At 43.1% G+C, this 15,972-nt stretch overlaps 1 protein-coding gene across 2 annotated transcripts in view; it reads right to left on the reverse strand.

The window, feature by feature from the left end:
- The window catches only part of LOC137528782 (complement C2-like), a 59,705-nt gene extending 43,938 nt beyond the window's left edge, over nucleotides 1–15,767 (reverse strand). For both annotated transcript variants that reach the window (XM_068250354.1, XM_068250355.1), the window contains exons 1-5: nucleotides 15,661–15,767; nucleotides 6,598–6,813; nucleotides 4,853–5,035; nucleotides 3,452–3,625; nucleotides 1,242–1,328 (exon numbers count right to left, since the gene is read on the reverse strand). In XM_068250354.1, the coding sequence (XP_068106455.1) occupies nucleotides 1,242–1,328; nucleotides 3,452–3,625; nucleotides 4,853–5,035; nucleotides 6,598–6,813; nucleotides 15,661–15,733 (733 nt within the window). In that variant the 5' untranslated portion in view covers nucleotides 15,734–15,767. The remainder of the gene's footprint in view (nucleotides 1–1,241; nucleotides 1,329–3,451; nucleotides 3,626–4,852; nucleotides 5,036–6,597; nucleotides 6,814–15,660) is intronic.
- Between the last annotated feature and the right edge of the window lie 205 nt (nucleotides 15,768–15,972).

Genomic DNA, 15,972 nt, shown 5'->3' on the forward strand with positions numbered 1-15,972 from the left:
TGTGTGAGGGGTTTACAGTAGACACCTGGCGTTGGGTACTGAAAAGTACAAATCCGTCCCTGCTAATCATTGGTGCCCACCTTTCTGTCTCATCATGTGGGTCAAATTATTATCAGAATATGAATTTTCAACACCATTAATAATGCATCCTTGCCACTAAGGATGAGCTAGTACAGTTTGCCCTGGGCTTCACTTTTGGTCCAGTTTGATTCACCTACTGTATCTTAATAAATTAGCTGTGCTTATTTGAACCCTTTTGCTGAGTTAGTTGATTAGGCAAGTGGCAAGTAAGGATAAGTGAGCACAGTTTCATGAGATGCAAAACTGCACCTGCTCGTGTCCGCAAAGGGAGCCTGCAGCAGGGAGAGGTAATTTACATGGGTGTTTGAACTCTTGCCGCAGCGCTCCACGCTCTGCTCCAACCTCTAGATACTTCCTGTTTCATAGCCAGAACTTCCACGGTGAAACAGGAAATATTGTGAGGGAGCACAGCGTGGAGCGCCGCAGTAAGAGCAAATCATTTCGTTAATTCTCACTGCTGCAACCCCCTTTGTAGACCTGAGCTGTTGCAGGTTCGTCACTTAGTCATCCTTACTTGCCTAAGCAACTAACAGAGCAAAAGAGTTCTATTAAGCAGGGCTAATTTTTTTAAGACAGGTGCAAAAAACTGGGGGACAAAAGTGAAGCCCAGAGCAGCCAGCTAGGTTTTCAATTGATTATGTATCAAGTTATTTATTTGAATTACAGGTGAAACTCGAAAAATTAGAATATGGTGCAAAAGTCCATTTATTTCAGAAATTTAACTTAAAAGGTGGAGCTAATGGATGAAATTGGAACCCTATGCTGGTGTTTTGGATGAATTAGCTGATTAGAGTCTGACACTTTGAGCCTACAATATTGAACCTCTTCACAACATTCTAACTTTCTGAGATTTTGATTTTTACTATGATGACACCACAGGGGGCATTGTTACCATGATACAGGACGCCTAAAACCAGGAAGCAGGAAGGACATGAGGCATGTGGATCCCAGGAGGTTAGTGACAGAATTCACTGCGCATTCTGATTGCGCTCAACCCCGCCAATTCACCCCTTTTCCTCAACCCCTGCCACTGCGCTCTGTCCACCCCTAGAATCGAGCATGCTGGGACTTCTGACTTTACAAGAGCCATAAAGCCACTTGGTGGCTACCAGAGGTATGAATAGATACCAGGGGCTGGACATGTGTCTGTGCACACTTACGTTTCTTCTCAGAGGTCTGCACTACTCCAGATAGAGATCCTGCAAATGACTGTCCAACGTCTTCTGGGAGATCGAAGGCATAAGGGTCTGAGGAGGACAAAAAAGGTTGAATTGGCTGAACAGCCCCATATATAGCAGGAGCAGCCTGGTTTCAGAGCGCTTTTATTCTACTATTCATGCAATCATCAGAAAAAGTCTGGGCCTGCGTGTCTGTAGAATCCCTCAAAGAAAATGATTCACAAAAACATATGTATAATTATTGGAATCTTTTCACCATCAGATCATTTGTAAGGGCTCGAACCCTCTAGGACTCTAGGACCATTGCGATAACATTTCCCTCCAATTTGAAGCACTGAACTGTAAACTGTACAGCGTTCCGATTAATGCTTTGTTTTATTTTAACCTTTTTGGGGACCAAGTACGTTGAATCAACGTCCAGCAGGTGGTGCTACCGTTCTGACTGGACGTTGATTCAACGTCCGCACTAACAAACTGTCCCGACGCGATCATGCTCACCGGAGAGAGGAGATTAAGCTATCATATTACAGCTGACATCTCCCCTCAGTGATCAGCAACCATCACGTATGGCTGCTGATCACGTGATCACTACGATCGCCATTGGATCGTAGTGATCAATTTGACAGCTGCGGCGGCAGGGGGGAAAGAAGAGGATCCACTCACCTCCCTGCCGTTCCCACAACAATCGGCGCCCCCCCACCGCTCTTGCCGGCATCTCTGCTCCTTCTGGCGTCAGCACCGGGTCCCGGCTTGATGACGACCCGGAACTGAGCGGCAGTAGGAGCTGAGATGCCGGCCGGAGCGGAGGGGTCTTCTGCGGCTCGTTCCTGGAGCCTGGAAGGTGAGTGATGGCTGCTGGCAAAGGGGGACACCTGGCCACACAGGGGGGAGACAGCCCAGCCAGACCCTGCAGGGATCCGGCTGCCTGACCCCCCAAACGCGCCCCCCCCCCCTTTCTGCAAAAATGCCCGGTCCTGAAGGGGGGATAGGCTGCAGGTCCCGAAAGGGTTAATAAACTTTAAAAATAATAAACAAACCTCATTCCGTCCCCTAATGGAAGGTAGGTGCTTCTCTAGGACCAATCAGAGAAGCGCCTGTGACCTCTTCTGCTTGGGGGTAGGGCTATGGTTGGAAGCCGAACATTAGTAAGTATAATTAACTTTATTTAAAAATTAAAATGTTTGTCTCCCAAATTGCTGCAAAATCACTTTTTCAAAGCTATTTTGCAGCGCTTCTATGCGCAGCAATGAGCGTAAATGCTCCCAAAATTCTGCAAATGTGATGAATCCTAATCACAATTGGACTAGTAGGTTCTTCATCATTTCAATACATTGGCAAAGTGCTTTTTGGAATCGCCGGCGATTGACAGTGATCCAAAAAGGCTTCCAAAGTCACTCTAGTAGGTTGCCAGCCCTAATGCCTCATACAAACTTACACCATACATGTTTCAATCGTGATCATTTGCAAATTTCCATTTTTATGGTAAAGTTTGCATCAACTACTAACTATTAGGGTTTGTTCACATTATGAGCGATTTTGCTTATTTTTAAGTGCTGGCGATTTAAAAAAAATCGCCTTAAAAGCGTGTGTGTAATGTCATGTGAGTGTTCTCACATGAGCGATGAGCTTTCTATCCAATCGGAAACGCAGCTCCTGCACCATTTCCAGAGCGCTTGTGATTCAATAGAAAGTATAGGAAATTGCCAAGCGCTTGAAAAAGTGCTTTGAAAAGCGATTTGCTGAGTGCTTTAATGAATGAAAACATTGTATTTACTCATTTCCGGGCCAAAGAGTTCACTTCTTGATTGACGTCAGGAAGTGAACAAAACATCGCTACACAAAAGCGCTTAGAAAAGCGCTCCCAAAATCGCTCGATTTATAATGTGAACAAGGTCTCAGGGTGGCTATGCATTTTGGCATCTATATCCATCCGACTCGATTATAATGATTGAATCTGTCAGATATCGATGCCGCAACATGGTCACCCAATCAATCCCTCCAATCAATTTCCGACCTAAATCAGTTGAAAGGATCTATCGAGCACACTGGAAAAACCTCAGACGTAAGGGCTCGATCAATGTACGGCGATAACAGCATTTCATTTCCTTATGACCAACACGTATAAACCCCCTACCCAACACCGAACACCTACACAATAGTTAGAATTGTTAGCTCTTGGACCTAGTACTCACATTCACAGCTGACCTCACTTCCGCTCCAGTGCCGGTTCTCTAGACAAGTCCGCTTAGCTGAGCCCATCAGGTTGAGGCCGGTAATACACTTGTACGAGACACTTTCGTCAATGTCATACCGGCTGCCGCTTTTCACTGCCCCAGGAGGCACCCCCGGATCAGCACAGTGACCAGCTGTAAGTTAGCAAAAACAATAAATATGAAATGTGATATTGCATTCAGGTTAATTTACTTAGGGCCAGTTCACAGTAGAGCAGATGCTAAACGGAAATGGTAAGCATATCCGCTAGGAGGATGCGTTCTGTGCATTTTACATCCGATTGCAACAGTTGACACCATCTTGCTTGTCCACTTCCATAATGTGTCCTGCATTGATCATGTCAAGCCTGTACGCATCACCGCTCACGTCGCCTGTCCCGCCGTCGCTCGGTCAAGCTATACTCAGCCTGGAGGCCGGCAGGAGCATGGGGTTCTCAATATGCTGCACTAGGCCAATTCTCCCTAGTAACAGGGAGAATTTTCATTGGTCCACCATGAACCAATAAGAATTCTCCCTGTTGCTGAGGGTTCCCATTGGTCCAGGACAATGGAGATCCTCATGCTTATGCTGGCCACCCACGGGACTGAGCAGCGGCGATTGGCAGCAGGGCATGTGAGTATTATGATTCATGAGAGCCGATCGCTCTTGTGCCTCCCCAAGGGACAGCCGAGTGACACGGCTGTGCCCGGTACAATGCTGCTGTAGATCGCAGTGCTGTACAGTGTAAATAGATGCCGATCGCAATCACTGCTGGGAGACTGATGATGGAGCGGAACTCTGTCATTCAAGCGGGGATGCACGCACAACGGCGTGTGCTATCCCCAGCAAAACACACCCCCAGGACTTAACGCCAATTGGCGTTACACGGTCCTGGGGAGCCGCTGCGTCCACACCAATCGACGTGACGCAGTCATAAAGCAGTTAAATGCATATAACATAAAATAATTCTTAGAAAAAAGTACCACCCAAAGAAAGGCTAATTTGTGTTGAGATATATATATATATATATATATATATATATATATATATATAATTTTGGTGTGATAAGTAACAATAAAGTTATTGGCAAATGAATCGGAGGGGCGTGATGTGAAAATTGCTCTTGTTTTTAAGGGCAAAAATACTGTGGTTGGAAAGCGTCCAAACTGAAAAAGCCACCTGTTTAGTCTGGAATTTATGAACACCTGACTATTTCCTCTGTTCACAGTCCATCCTGCAGCTATATATTGATTGGAGACATGTCTATGCACTTTTTGGAAACAAAGGGCTTCACAAATGTTTTGTATAGAAAGAATCAGAGGGACACAGGGTGGTCCAGAGATAAAATCATCTTTGAGGAACAATGTTTGTTGCATACTCACCTCCATCATCGCACACTGCTGTCTCTCCGCTCCACTTTGCATTCTTCCTGCATGTTCTCACCATGGATCCCCGGAGAGCGTAGCCATCGTTGCACACAAAGGTGACATTGCTTCCCACCTGGAACACACCTCTGGGGTAATAGTAGCCATTTTCAAAGTTGGAAGGATCCGGGCATCTCATTTCTGCAAAGACAACCAACTTGTGACAGCCATCACTGCAGTTCAATAAAACCAGATCCCGTTCACCACAAACGTGAAGCCAGGACCCACAGCTAGCTCTTATGGTGTAAGTATGCATTACTGCCTACTGTACGTGCCCATGGCAGCTCCTAAAATGTGCTTTGCTATCACCATTAAATGCTATTTCAAATTCCAATAATATCTATAGTAAAAGTCCATCATCGACAGGTCTAACATTATTTAAAGCAGGTTAAAAGGGTGCTGCGATCAACGACTATAAACCGTCATTTGGATGCCAGGAGGTGCCCACTATTTACCGTTTATAATCACTTATAGCCTCTATTTTCCATTTATAGCTGCAGTTTTCTGTTTATAGCTGTTAATCGCAACTTCTAACATAGCTACCTACGCCAGTGAAAATATTGAGAGTTCGGAGGCAGGGATCTTTAGTGCTGTGTGAGTGTAGGTGTGGGGAGGTCCATAGGGGTTAAGGTTAGGCACTGAGGTGGGTTAAGATTAGGATTATCATCTTTATCACTTAATACACTCAGACCAGTTGCTGTTGAAATTTGATGTTTATGGTGACAATCCCGCTTTAAAGAGAAACTCCGACCAAGAATTGACCTTTATCCCAGTCAGTAGTTGATACCCCCTTTTACATGAGAAATCTATTCCTTTTCACAAACAGACCATCAGGGGGCGCTGTATGACTGATATTGGGGTGAAACACCTCCCACAAGAAACTCTGAGGACCGTGGTACTCCTGGCAGTTTCCTGTCTGTGAACCTTGTTGCATTGTGGGAAATAGCTGTTAACAGCTGTTTCCAACTGCCAAAAAAGCATGCAGCAGCTACATCACCTGCCAACAGTAAAAATGTCACCATGTAATAAATGTCAGAATGTAAATCAGGGATTCAAAAGTTTGTGCAATGGGCATACATTGACTAAATCATTTATACATAATTATTGTAAAAATGAAGGCCTTTTTTTTAATTACATTATTTTCACTGGAGTTCCTCTTTAAGGTTAGGTGCCACCAGGGGAGGGTTAAGGTTAGACACCACCAGGGGGAGGGTTAAGGTTAGGCACCACCAGGGGGGAGGGTTAAGGTTAGACACCACCAGGGGGGTGGGTTTAAGGTTAGACATTGCCAGGGGGAGGGTTAAGGTTAGACACCACCAGGGGGGAGGGTTAAGGTTAGACACCACCAGGGGGGAGGATTAAGGTTAGGCATCACGAGGGAGGAGGGTTAAGGTTAGACACCACCAGGGGGAGGGATAAGGTTAGGCACCACCAGGGGGGTTAAGGTTAGGCACCACAGGGGGGTAGTTATGGTTAGGCACCACCAGGTTAGAGGGTTAAGGTTAGGCACCATCGGGCGGGGGGTTAAGATTAGGCACCACCAGGGGGGAAGTTAAGGTAAGGCACCACCAGGGGGAGGGTTAAGGTTAGGCTTTGATAGAGAGTGTTCTGTGTGAGAGTAGGTTAGGTCACAGTAAAGTATCTGTAAAGATAAGCAATATTTGAGTAGTAGAGATTAAGGCTATGCCCATCATACTGCTTACTTTTACACGAAATGGTTCGGATCTTCCGTCCGCTGCTGGATGTCATGGCGCTCCATTCCCCGTTGCCCTGGCACTTCCGGCTGCTCACCGGCCAGGCGTACTCTTCTTCCGGACACATGAACTTGGCAATGCTTCCCACATTCAGCCAGTCGCTGAGTTGTGTCAGCCCGCCTGGGTACCCCAAGTTTGGAGGGCACTGCACCGCGGAGTCCGCTGCTGCAAAAAAGCCAGGAGAAAACCAGGAGGTTATATCACAGGCAGGGATGGTCAATAAGAGGCAGTAAATGCAAATTGTATGCTACGATTGTAGAGCATGAAACTGGGCCCTCTGAATGCAGCCACTGCAGCACATGGCTCATCCGTTTCCAAGTTGCATACATATTGCATCAACTCAGAATTATTTGGTTTGTATTGACCATCCCTGAGCTCAAGCTAGAAAACCAGACTTCAAGGCATATATACAGTGGAGTACATGGTGAACAGGGACCCTACAAGCCAACAGTCTCAACCAACCGGTAGTAAATGGGAGGAGCCATGGGAGCATACCTCGCTCCCTCTATTTCATTATGCAGAGTAGAGAGCAGTGGAATTACCAGAACTCCGGTCGCCAGTCCTCTCCACTTCCTGTGGCTGCTCTGCTGCGTCCTCGTATGGCCCCTCATATGTTACCTGACCTGCACTGGGTCACATGCATTGCCTCCGGAGCTGTACAGAGGATGCAGCAAAGCAGACGGGAGCAATAACTGATAGAACTGTCTAACAATAACATCGTGGTAATAACAGTATGGTATTCCTGCCTTATGAGCTGACGAGTTAGACGAGGGGTAGGTTGTGAGACATGGGGAGGGGGAGGTGGCAGTAAACAAACTGCAGGTCAGGTGGCCAAAGAAAGAATTAGATTTCTGTACAGGCCACATAGCCCTTGAACTAAAGGAGATGATGAAAATGGAGGACGGTGTGTGTGTGTGAGAGGAAGGGGGGGGGGGGACCATTTCCAGAGCAATGTAACTAGCACTGGGAATTAACCATAAAACATATTTTGCTCTTTTGTTTTCAAAACTTTTTACTAAGTGGAATTGCATAAAATGTCAATTGTAACTTATCATTACATACCACTCATTATTTAAAGGAGTTCTTTCGCGAAAAAAGTAGGCAGTTAAAAAATGTGACAGATGACAGGTTTTGGGCCAGTCCATCTTTTTAAGGGGGATTCTCAGGGCTTTCTTTGTTTTCAACAGCATTTCCTGAACAACAGTTGCAAAATTTAACTGACATAATAGTGTGCAAGTGATTAGGGAGGCCGGCTGGTATCTTGCTATTTTGGCAGTTAAACTGTTGTTCAGGAAATGCTGTTGAAAACAAAGAAAGCCCTGAGAATCCCCCTTAAAAAGATGGACTGGCCCAAAACCTGTCATCTGTCACATTTTTTAACTGCCTACTTTTTCCGCGAAAGAACCCCTTTAAGTAAGTATGAAGCAAAGATTAAAGTAAGAATACAGAAATAGATAACACGAGAGAAACAAAGGACAAAAAAAACATAATAAGTAACATATTCTAGTTGTCTAGATATTGTATGCCAATCAGGCAGTATCCACTATTATTAAACCCATAGGGAAGAGAAAGAAATCAAAACTAAAAATAAATTAAAAGTAGAACTTGTTGTGCCAAATCATAGAATTAATATCTACGATAAAGTGCATAGATATTCATATTATTAATAGTCATGCAATCGCTCATCTAATGTTCGAGTTTGATCCTTAATCAGCTTGGTATACTATCATTTGCTTAAGAGAATATCTCTATTCCATAGTTCCCAATTTTTGTCAAATCTAGCCATTTTTGTTATGAAAGTTAGCAAAGATCACTTTCATAATCTTGGTTAGTGTTATTTATTGATACAATTTATTCCGTTGTGGGTGATCTGGCATCTTTCCAATGTCTAGCAATTGCTACTTTAGTTGCTAAGGTAATATTGAATATGATTTTTTGATGCATTATTTTGCTCTTTTGTTGAAGGCTGTACAAATTTCATCCAACAAAGCATCAGATTATAACCCAAATATAAGTTCCTTGTGAATTTGGTGGTCCAGGTCCAGGTCACCTCCCACCATGGCACAATGGTGGGCTAAAGTCAACGACGTAGAGCAAAGGGAACAGATCATTTTCACAGGCCAAGACAGATCTGAACAGCTAGTTATTACCTGAGTGCTGTGGGCTGAATTTAAAGGACATCTGAAGTGAGAGGGATATGGAGGCTGACATATTTATTTCCTTTGAAACAATGCCAGTTGCCTGGCAGCCCTGCTGATCTATTTGGCTACGTTAATGAACATAGTAGCGGCCGTGATAGTGAATGATTGCATGGCATTTTGAAGTATCAGCCGTAACTAAAGAGCACACGCTACACTGCAAGGACCACACATAGCACTACTGATAATATTAGAGGCAGAGAAGTCAAGCAACCAGCATTGTTTATTAGAGAATGAAGATGGCAGTCTCAGTATTACTCTCACTACAGGTACTCTTTAATAAATTGTATTTGTGACTGTATTAACTACTACTTATATATTACTGGGATAAAATCATACATGAAATTAAGATAAGAATATCAGGATATTTCCATGATATTACAACAGAGCACACAGAATAAAATGTTTGGGGACGTCTAGTGGTAGAGAAAAAAATACATACAAAATACACTACATTTTACATTAAATAAATTAAATAACAATAAAATAACCCCTCCTTCCTCCTGCCCTGCCCACCAGAGTTACCAAAATAACACAATTGTAAAAAAAAAAAAAAAAAAAAAAAAGGGACAGAATAAAAAAAAATGCCTAAATAGTTACCTAAGAGACTTTTTTTTTTTTTTAACTATGTACGTCACAAGGGTATATACCTGTTTTTTTTTTTTTTAAGGGCTTGTAATTATTGATTGGGTACAAAAAAATACACCTTTATTTAAAAATAATATAATGTTGCCAAACATTGTACTAAAGATATAATTTAAATATTGTAATAACCAGGACAAATGGGCAAAAACAATGTGTGCGTTTTAAAAGCAAAGCAGTAGTATTGCTTATTTTAGAACTATAGGGGATAGGATTGGAGAAATAGTGTATTTTTTCATTTTTTTTTCCTTGTTTTTCCCTCTAAAATGCATAGAAAGAAAAGTAAATGTTGAAAATAAATATCACCCCACAAAAAAAATAATTTGTGGCAAAAAACCCAAGATATAGATCATTTAGGTTTGATAAGGAGTGATATAATTATTGGCGAATGAAAGGAAGATACGCTGACTGGGGAAAATTGTTCTGGTCCATAAGGGGAAAAACACCTTAGTGGTGAAGTGGTTAAAGTGTCATTCTTAGTCCGACACTTTGATCTAAAGGGTGTAACGCCATGCTGGATTCTATCTGCCAACAGCGTCCCCTAGCAGCAACCATTTGTCCTACAGTATGTCTGACTGCGTACCTACAAAAAGGGCTTTGGGGAAAAAAGGACGCAGGGTGTAAACGATAATATTGTTTTGTATTTAGTGTACAAATAATGTTTTACAAATCTATAAATTATTAAAGAATGTGTATGAAATCGGCAATAGTGAAAACGTTAATCTTCTCTGTTTCAAAAGTGAAACTTATAATTAAGTTTGTTAAAAAAGATAATATATGTTTAATCGTTATAATTGTATATTATTGTGATTAACCTTCATTTATCATTTCTTCTTATAATAAAATCTGAAAATATTGTTTATAACAATGATATAAATATAACTACGTTCGTAATAAGTGCTGTAAAACATTAATAAGTATTACAAAAATTTTACTAAAACTATATCTAACCCTACTCTCACACAGAACCCTCCCTGTACCTATCCCCAACCCCTAGACCCCCCTGGTGGTGCCTAACCCTAAGACCCCCCTGATGGTGCCTAAACCTAAGACCCCCCTGGTGGTGCCTAAACCTAAGACCCCCCTGGTGGTGCCTAAACCTAAGATCCCCCTAGTGGTGACTAAACCTAACCACCCCCCTTAGTGATCGCTTTATTATGTGGATAATAATGTTTTACAAATAGTGACTGTAAAAAATATATTGCAATTTAAAGTTACGTACTGATCACTTTATTTTGTGAATAATAATGTTTTACAAACAGTAAGGGATAAAATGTTAAATAATGTTTTAGTTAAATAAGTTAAATATGTTTAGTATTTTTATAAACGTTTTATAAATGTTATTCGTCTAAACGTAAATCATCACAAGCACAGTTATAAAACATTAAAAATCTCCGGGCGCCGTTTGTAAAACGTTACTTTTTTCCTGTTCGGCGCCCATTAAACGATATTTATTATGGGAGTGAATGGCGGCGCCCTTTTTGTCCACTAGCTGCCTGCGCCCTTTTTTCCCAGCCCCTGTCTGACCATATAGGCCTCAATTCACTAAGGTTATCTCCTGTCTTTAATAATGTTTCTTGAGCTATCACCATGGTGATAAGACGTAGTATTCAGGAAACATTTTACCTCAGGCAAACCTAAAGTTAACTCTTCTGTCTCTAAAGTTAGCTCTTCAATCCTTAAAATAATTCCAGAATTTGAAAGTTAAAGACAGGTTGTTAATTAACTGCATGTGAAAATAACTACAGAGGAGGTAACTTAAGGACTGAAGAGATAAGATAACTCTCTCACTGTGAAAACTTATCTCTACACCTTAAAGAGGAACTTCAGCCTAAACAAACATACTGTCATTAAGTTACATTAGTTATGTTAATTAAAATAGATAGGTAATATAATCTCGTACCCACCCTGCTGTAAAAGAACATGCAAATGTTTGATTTCATGAGGGCAGCCATCTTTTTGGTTGAAAGGAGGTGACAGGAGGCGTGAGACACAGTTCCAACTGTCCTGTGTCCTGATCACCCCTCCCAGTTGCTAGGCAACGTGAACAACAACATAGGAAATCCCATCATGCTTTGCACAGCATCAGAGACAAAAAGCCCTGGGTGGAGCATAGATAAAATGCAGCTAAAAATGATGTTTTGGTAAGAAAAACAAAGTTCTGATGCTGTGAAACTGTTAAAGAAACACCAAGCCTTTTCAGTTCTGCTGAGTAGATTTTTATGTGTGTCACAAGAGGTAGCGCTCACGGTATGCGATCAACCCACCCTGATAAATTAGGGACTCAACAGAATACCCTTACATGCAAACCAGAATTAAGAACATTACAACCATAAAAATTACAATCCTCTCAAATGCAAAAAGACCAATTAAGTCCTCTTAGGTCTCAGTAGATATCATTAATGTCCAATATATTCCTTGATATGCTAAAAAACTGGACCATATGAATATGATCCTATGCAGTTGAAAGTCCAAGTTTTCAGGACCTAAAATCTACTAAGCTTATATTAGACATTAAACCAGGCTAGAATCAACATATAGGTCTAGTGAACGACAGTCTTCACATATAAATCCCTCAGGACCATATGGGTGTGCTCCTATGCGATTGAAAGTCCAAGTTTCCAGGACCTAAAATCTACTCAGCTTAAATTAAACATTAAAACAGGCTAGAATCAACATATGAATCGAGTGAAAAACAGTCTTCGCATAAATTCCCTCAGGAGCAGCAGTCATTGGCTTCCAGCAGTATCAAAACAGGTCACCTCCACCAGCACCCTTTGTGTGCCACTCACCCCTGTCCTAGACCAACCAATGGTCTATATGAGCCTTGGGACCGTTCCCGGGTCGTCCCCCACCACTCCAGCAACACAGTGTCCACCAATAGATGATAGATGATAATCTTCATATGATGAGTACCTCAGTAAGAAAAAGCTCCCATAGCATAATACTGTTAAAAACTATTTATTTATAAAAAGCAATTGCACTCACATGGTCTTCAGTTAAAATCAGCGTTTGAGTAATTTATAACACGGGCTCTCCCCCGTATGGTGGCCAGGCTGGCAGGCTTCTATCAGTGTTCCCCCTCCGTTTCCGCCGCGCGCACGGAAAAACGCTGGGATGGATACCACATGTGCCTCCTCGCCTCTGCTCACACTCAGGCTAGTTCCCACTTCCACATCAGGTTCCGCCCGATCGATTTCGTCACTCAGTGACTCATCAGGGGCATCTGATGCCCCTGATGAGTCACTGAGTGACGAAATCGATCGGGCGGAACCTGATGTGGAAGTGGGAACTAGCCTGAGTGTGAGCAGAGGCGAGGAGGCACATGTGGTATCCATCCCAGCGTTTTTCCGTGCGCGCGGCGGAAACGGAGGGGGAACACTGATAGAAGCCTGCCAGCCTGGCCACCATACGGGGGAGAGCCCGTGTTATAAATTACTCAAACGCTGATTTTAACTGAAGACCATGTGAGTGCAATTGCTTTTTATAAATAAATAGTTTTTAACAGTATTATGCTATGGGAGCTTTTTCTTACTGAGGTACTCATCATATGAAGATTATCATCTATCATCTATTGGTGGACACTGTGTTGCTGGAGTGGTGGGGGACGACCCGGGAACGGTCCCAAGGCTCATATAGACCATTGGTTGGTCTAGGACAGGGGTGAGTGGCACACAAAGGGTGCTGGTGGAGGTGACCTGTTTTGATACTGCTGGAAGCCAATGACTGCTGCTCCTGAGGGAATTTATGCGAAGACTGTTTTTCACTCGATTCATATGTTGATTCTAGCCTGTTTTAATGTTTAATTTAAGCTGAGTAGATTTTAGGTCCTGGAAACTTGGACTTTCAATCGCATAGGAGCACACCCATATGGTCCTGAGGGATTTATATGTGAAGACTGTCGTTCACTAGACCTATATGTTGATTCTAGCCTGGTTTAATGTCTAATATAAGCTTAGTAGATTTTAGGTCCTGAAAACTTGGACTTTCAACTGCATAGGATCATATTCATATGGTCCAGTTTTTTAGCATATCAAGGAATATATTGGACATTAATGATATCTACTGAGACCTAAGAGGACTTAATTGGTCTTTTTGCATTTGAGAGGATTGTAATTTTTATGGTTGTAATGTTCTTAATTCTGGTTTGCATGTAAGGGTATTCTGTTGAGTCCCTAATTTATCAGGGTGGGTTGATCGCATACCGTGAGCGCTACCTCTTGTGACACACATTTTTTACTCTTAAGAGGAGGCGAACAGGTGATAGAGGGTTGGGGGTTAAACTGTGAGCGCTGACCTCTTGTTTGAAATGAGTAGATTTTTAGTTCGGAGATTCACTTTAATAAGGCAATATCGATGTGTGGTGGTAAGTTTTCTCTTGCCTTATTATCTCCAGCATGATCTTAGTGAATTGAGGCCAATGGCCGACACTGGGCTTGTACTAAGAATGGCCAATGTTGGACGTAGTCCAACATAGGATTGGAAAGGGTTAAAACTCCAAAGAGTACAATGAGCACAGCGCTGAGTGCAAAATGCAATAACTCACAACAGTCAATCAGCATTCTCCTTAGAGAAGTCAAACTGAAACTACATTTTGCACTAAGCGCTATTAGGGGCACCTCTAGCCATTTTGTCACTCCAGGCAAGAAAATCTGTGCCTCCCCCTCCCCCCGTGCCCCCCCCCCCCCCCCCCATGGAAATAATCGTAATGCGATAGTGTTTCATCAAAAATAATTGTAATGTGGCATAGTTTTACCAGAAAATAATGGCAATGCAGCAGCATTTCACCAGAAAATAATCATAATGCGGCAATGCTTCACCAGAAAATAATCATAAAGCAGCAGCGTTTCACCAGAAATTACATTTATTGTGGCAGCATTTCACCAGAAAATTACTCATAAATGCGGCAGCGTTTCACCAGAAAATACGCAATGTTGTCATCGTTTCACCAGAAAATACACGTAATGTGGGTAGCGTTTCACCACAAAATACACATAGGCAGGGCTCCACTTTCATGAGGCACAAAGGGGGACAGAAGGAGGCACAAAGGGGGAAAAAAGGATGCGCAAGGCACAGAGGGACACAGTGGCAGCTGCCTGGAACTTACACTAAGCAGATGCAGCAGAAGCAAGTAATAGAACACCCACGGGGTGGGGCTTCATTCTAGGGACGGGGCTTCATTTTAGGGGTGGGGCTTAATCCAGCAACATGGCGCCCCCAGGACCAATGGCACTCCAGGCAATGGCCTGTACTGCCTATGCCTAGAAGTGCCCCTGAGTGCTATGTACAGTGGCGTACCAATAGGGAATGCAGAGGTGGCGAAAGCACCCGGGCCCTTGGACCAGAGGGGATCTCCTTCATCCATCCTATTTGCTTTTCATTGGTGCCATGCTGGTAATGAACACCTCTGTAAGTGCATTTCATAGTGGTAATCCTTAAAGGGGTGTTTAAGTGAAAAATAAAAATCAGTTTAACTTACATGGAACTTCTTGCAGCCCCCTGCAGTCATCCTGTGCCCACACCATCCTTCTGCGACCCTCCAGCAAGCATCGGCAACCCCCTTAAAGCTTGCGGTCCGCGGACAGTCGGAGGCTATTGCGCATGCGCAGCCACAACCCATGTGCACCTCAATCACACTCCCGTTGCCGGAAGCGTTCTGCGCATGTGCAGTAGTGACTTTCCCTACTGCGCAGGCACAGAACGCTGCCATGCACGGGGACGCAGTGAGTGGGCACGTGGCCAGCTTTGCAGGGGGTGTCGCTGCTGGCCGGAGGGACTCGGAACACAGGATGACTTCAGGGAGTTGCACGAAGCCCCAGGTAAGTTAAACTGATTTTCTTTTTCCACTTTAAATTTCCTTTGAAGAAGAATTTAATTTTCACGGTAATTTCCTTTAATTTTCATTTCCTTAAATTTCCTTATTCTGATTACACCTTTCTGACACTGCAGCTGTCCATGGTAGGTTTTGGGGCTCCAGTGCTTAGGGCCCCATGTAAAACTCGCACTGGGGCCCCACACTCCTTTGTTATGCCACTGCCTATGTACAAGTTACTAAACAAACAGTGTATGAGAGATCATCATTATAAAAGAATAAGTAAAAGTCTCCATAATATGTCAGCATGGCAAGGTAAAGATAGTATAACATTGTATGTGCCCAGGCAGCTGTACATACCCACAGAGAGTAGAGACACCAGGAGGAGGGCGGCCTTCAGAGACCAGAGGGGCATTGTGCACCATGTACCCATTCTGTGCCTCTCTGTAATCTGCAGAGATCTGTGAGAGACACAGGCTGGCAGCAGCGCAGAGCAGGATACACCCACAGGGAGGAGAGACCACAGTCACTACAGAGAGAGATGCACAACACTGATCCCAGCAGTCACACATGGATCCTTTCACTTTCAGCCCATTTGACTTTTATGCAAGATCATTTTTTTTCTTTTTTTTCCTGTTTTTAGTTCTATGTGTAAAAAACACAATTCTTTTC

This window comes from Hyperolius riggenbachi, chromosome 8, assembly GCF_040937935.1.
Source record: "Hyperolius riggenbachi isolate aHypRig1 chromosome 8, aHypRig1.pri, whole genome shotgun sequence".
In the NCBI taxonomy this organism is placed as follows: domain Eukaryota; kingdom Metazoa; phylum Chordata; class Amphibia; order Anura; family Hyperoliidae; genus Hyperolius; species Hyperolius riggenbachi.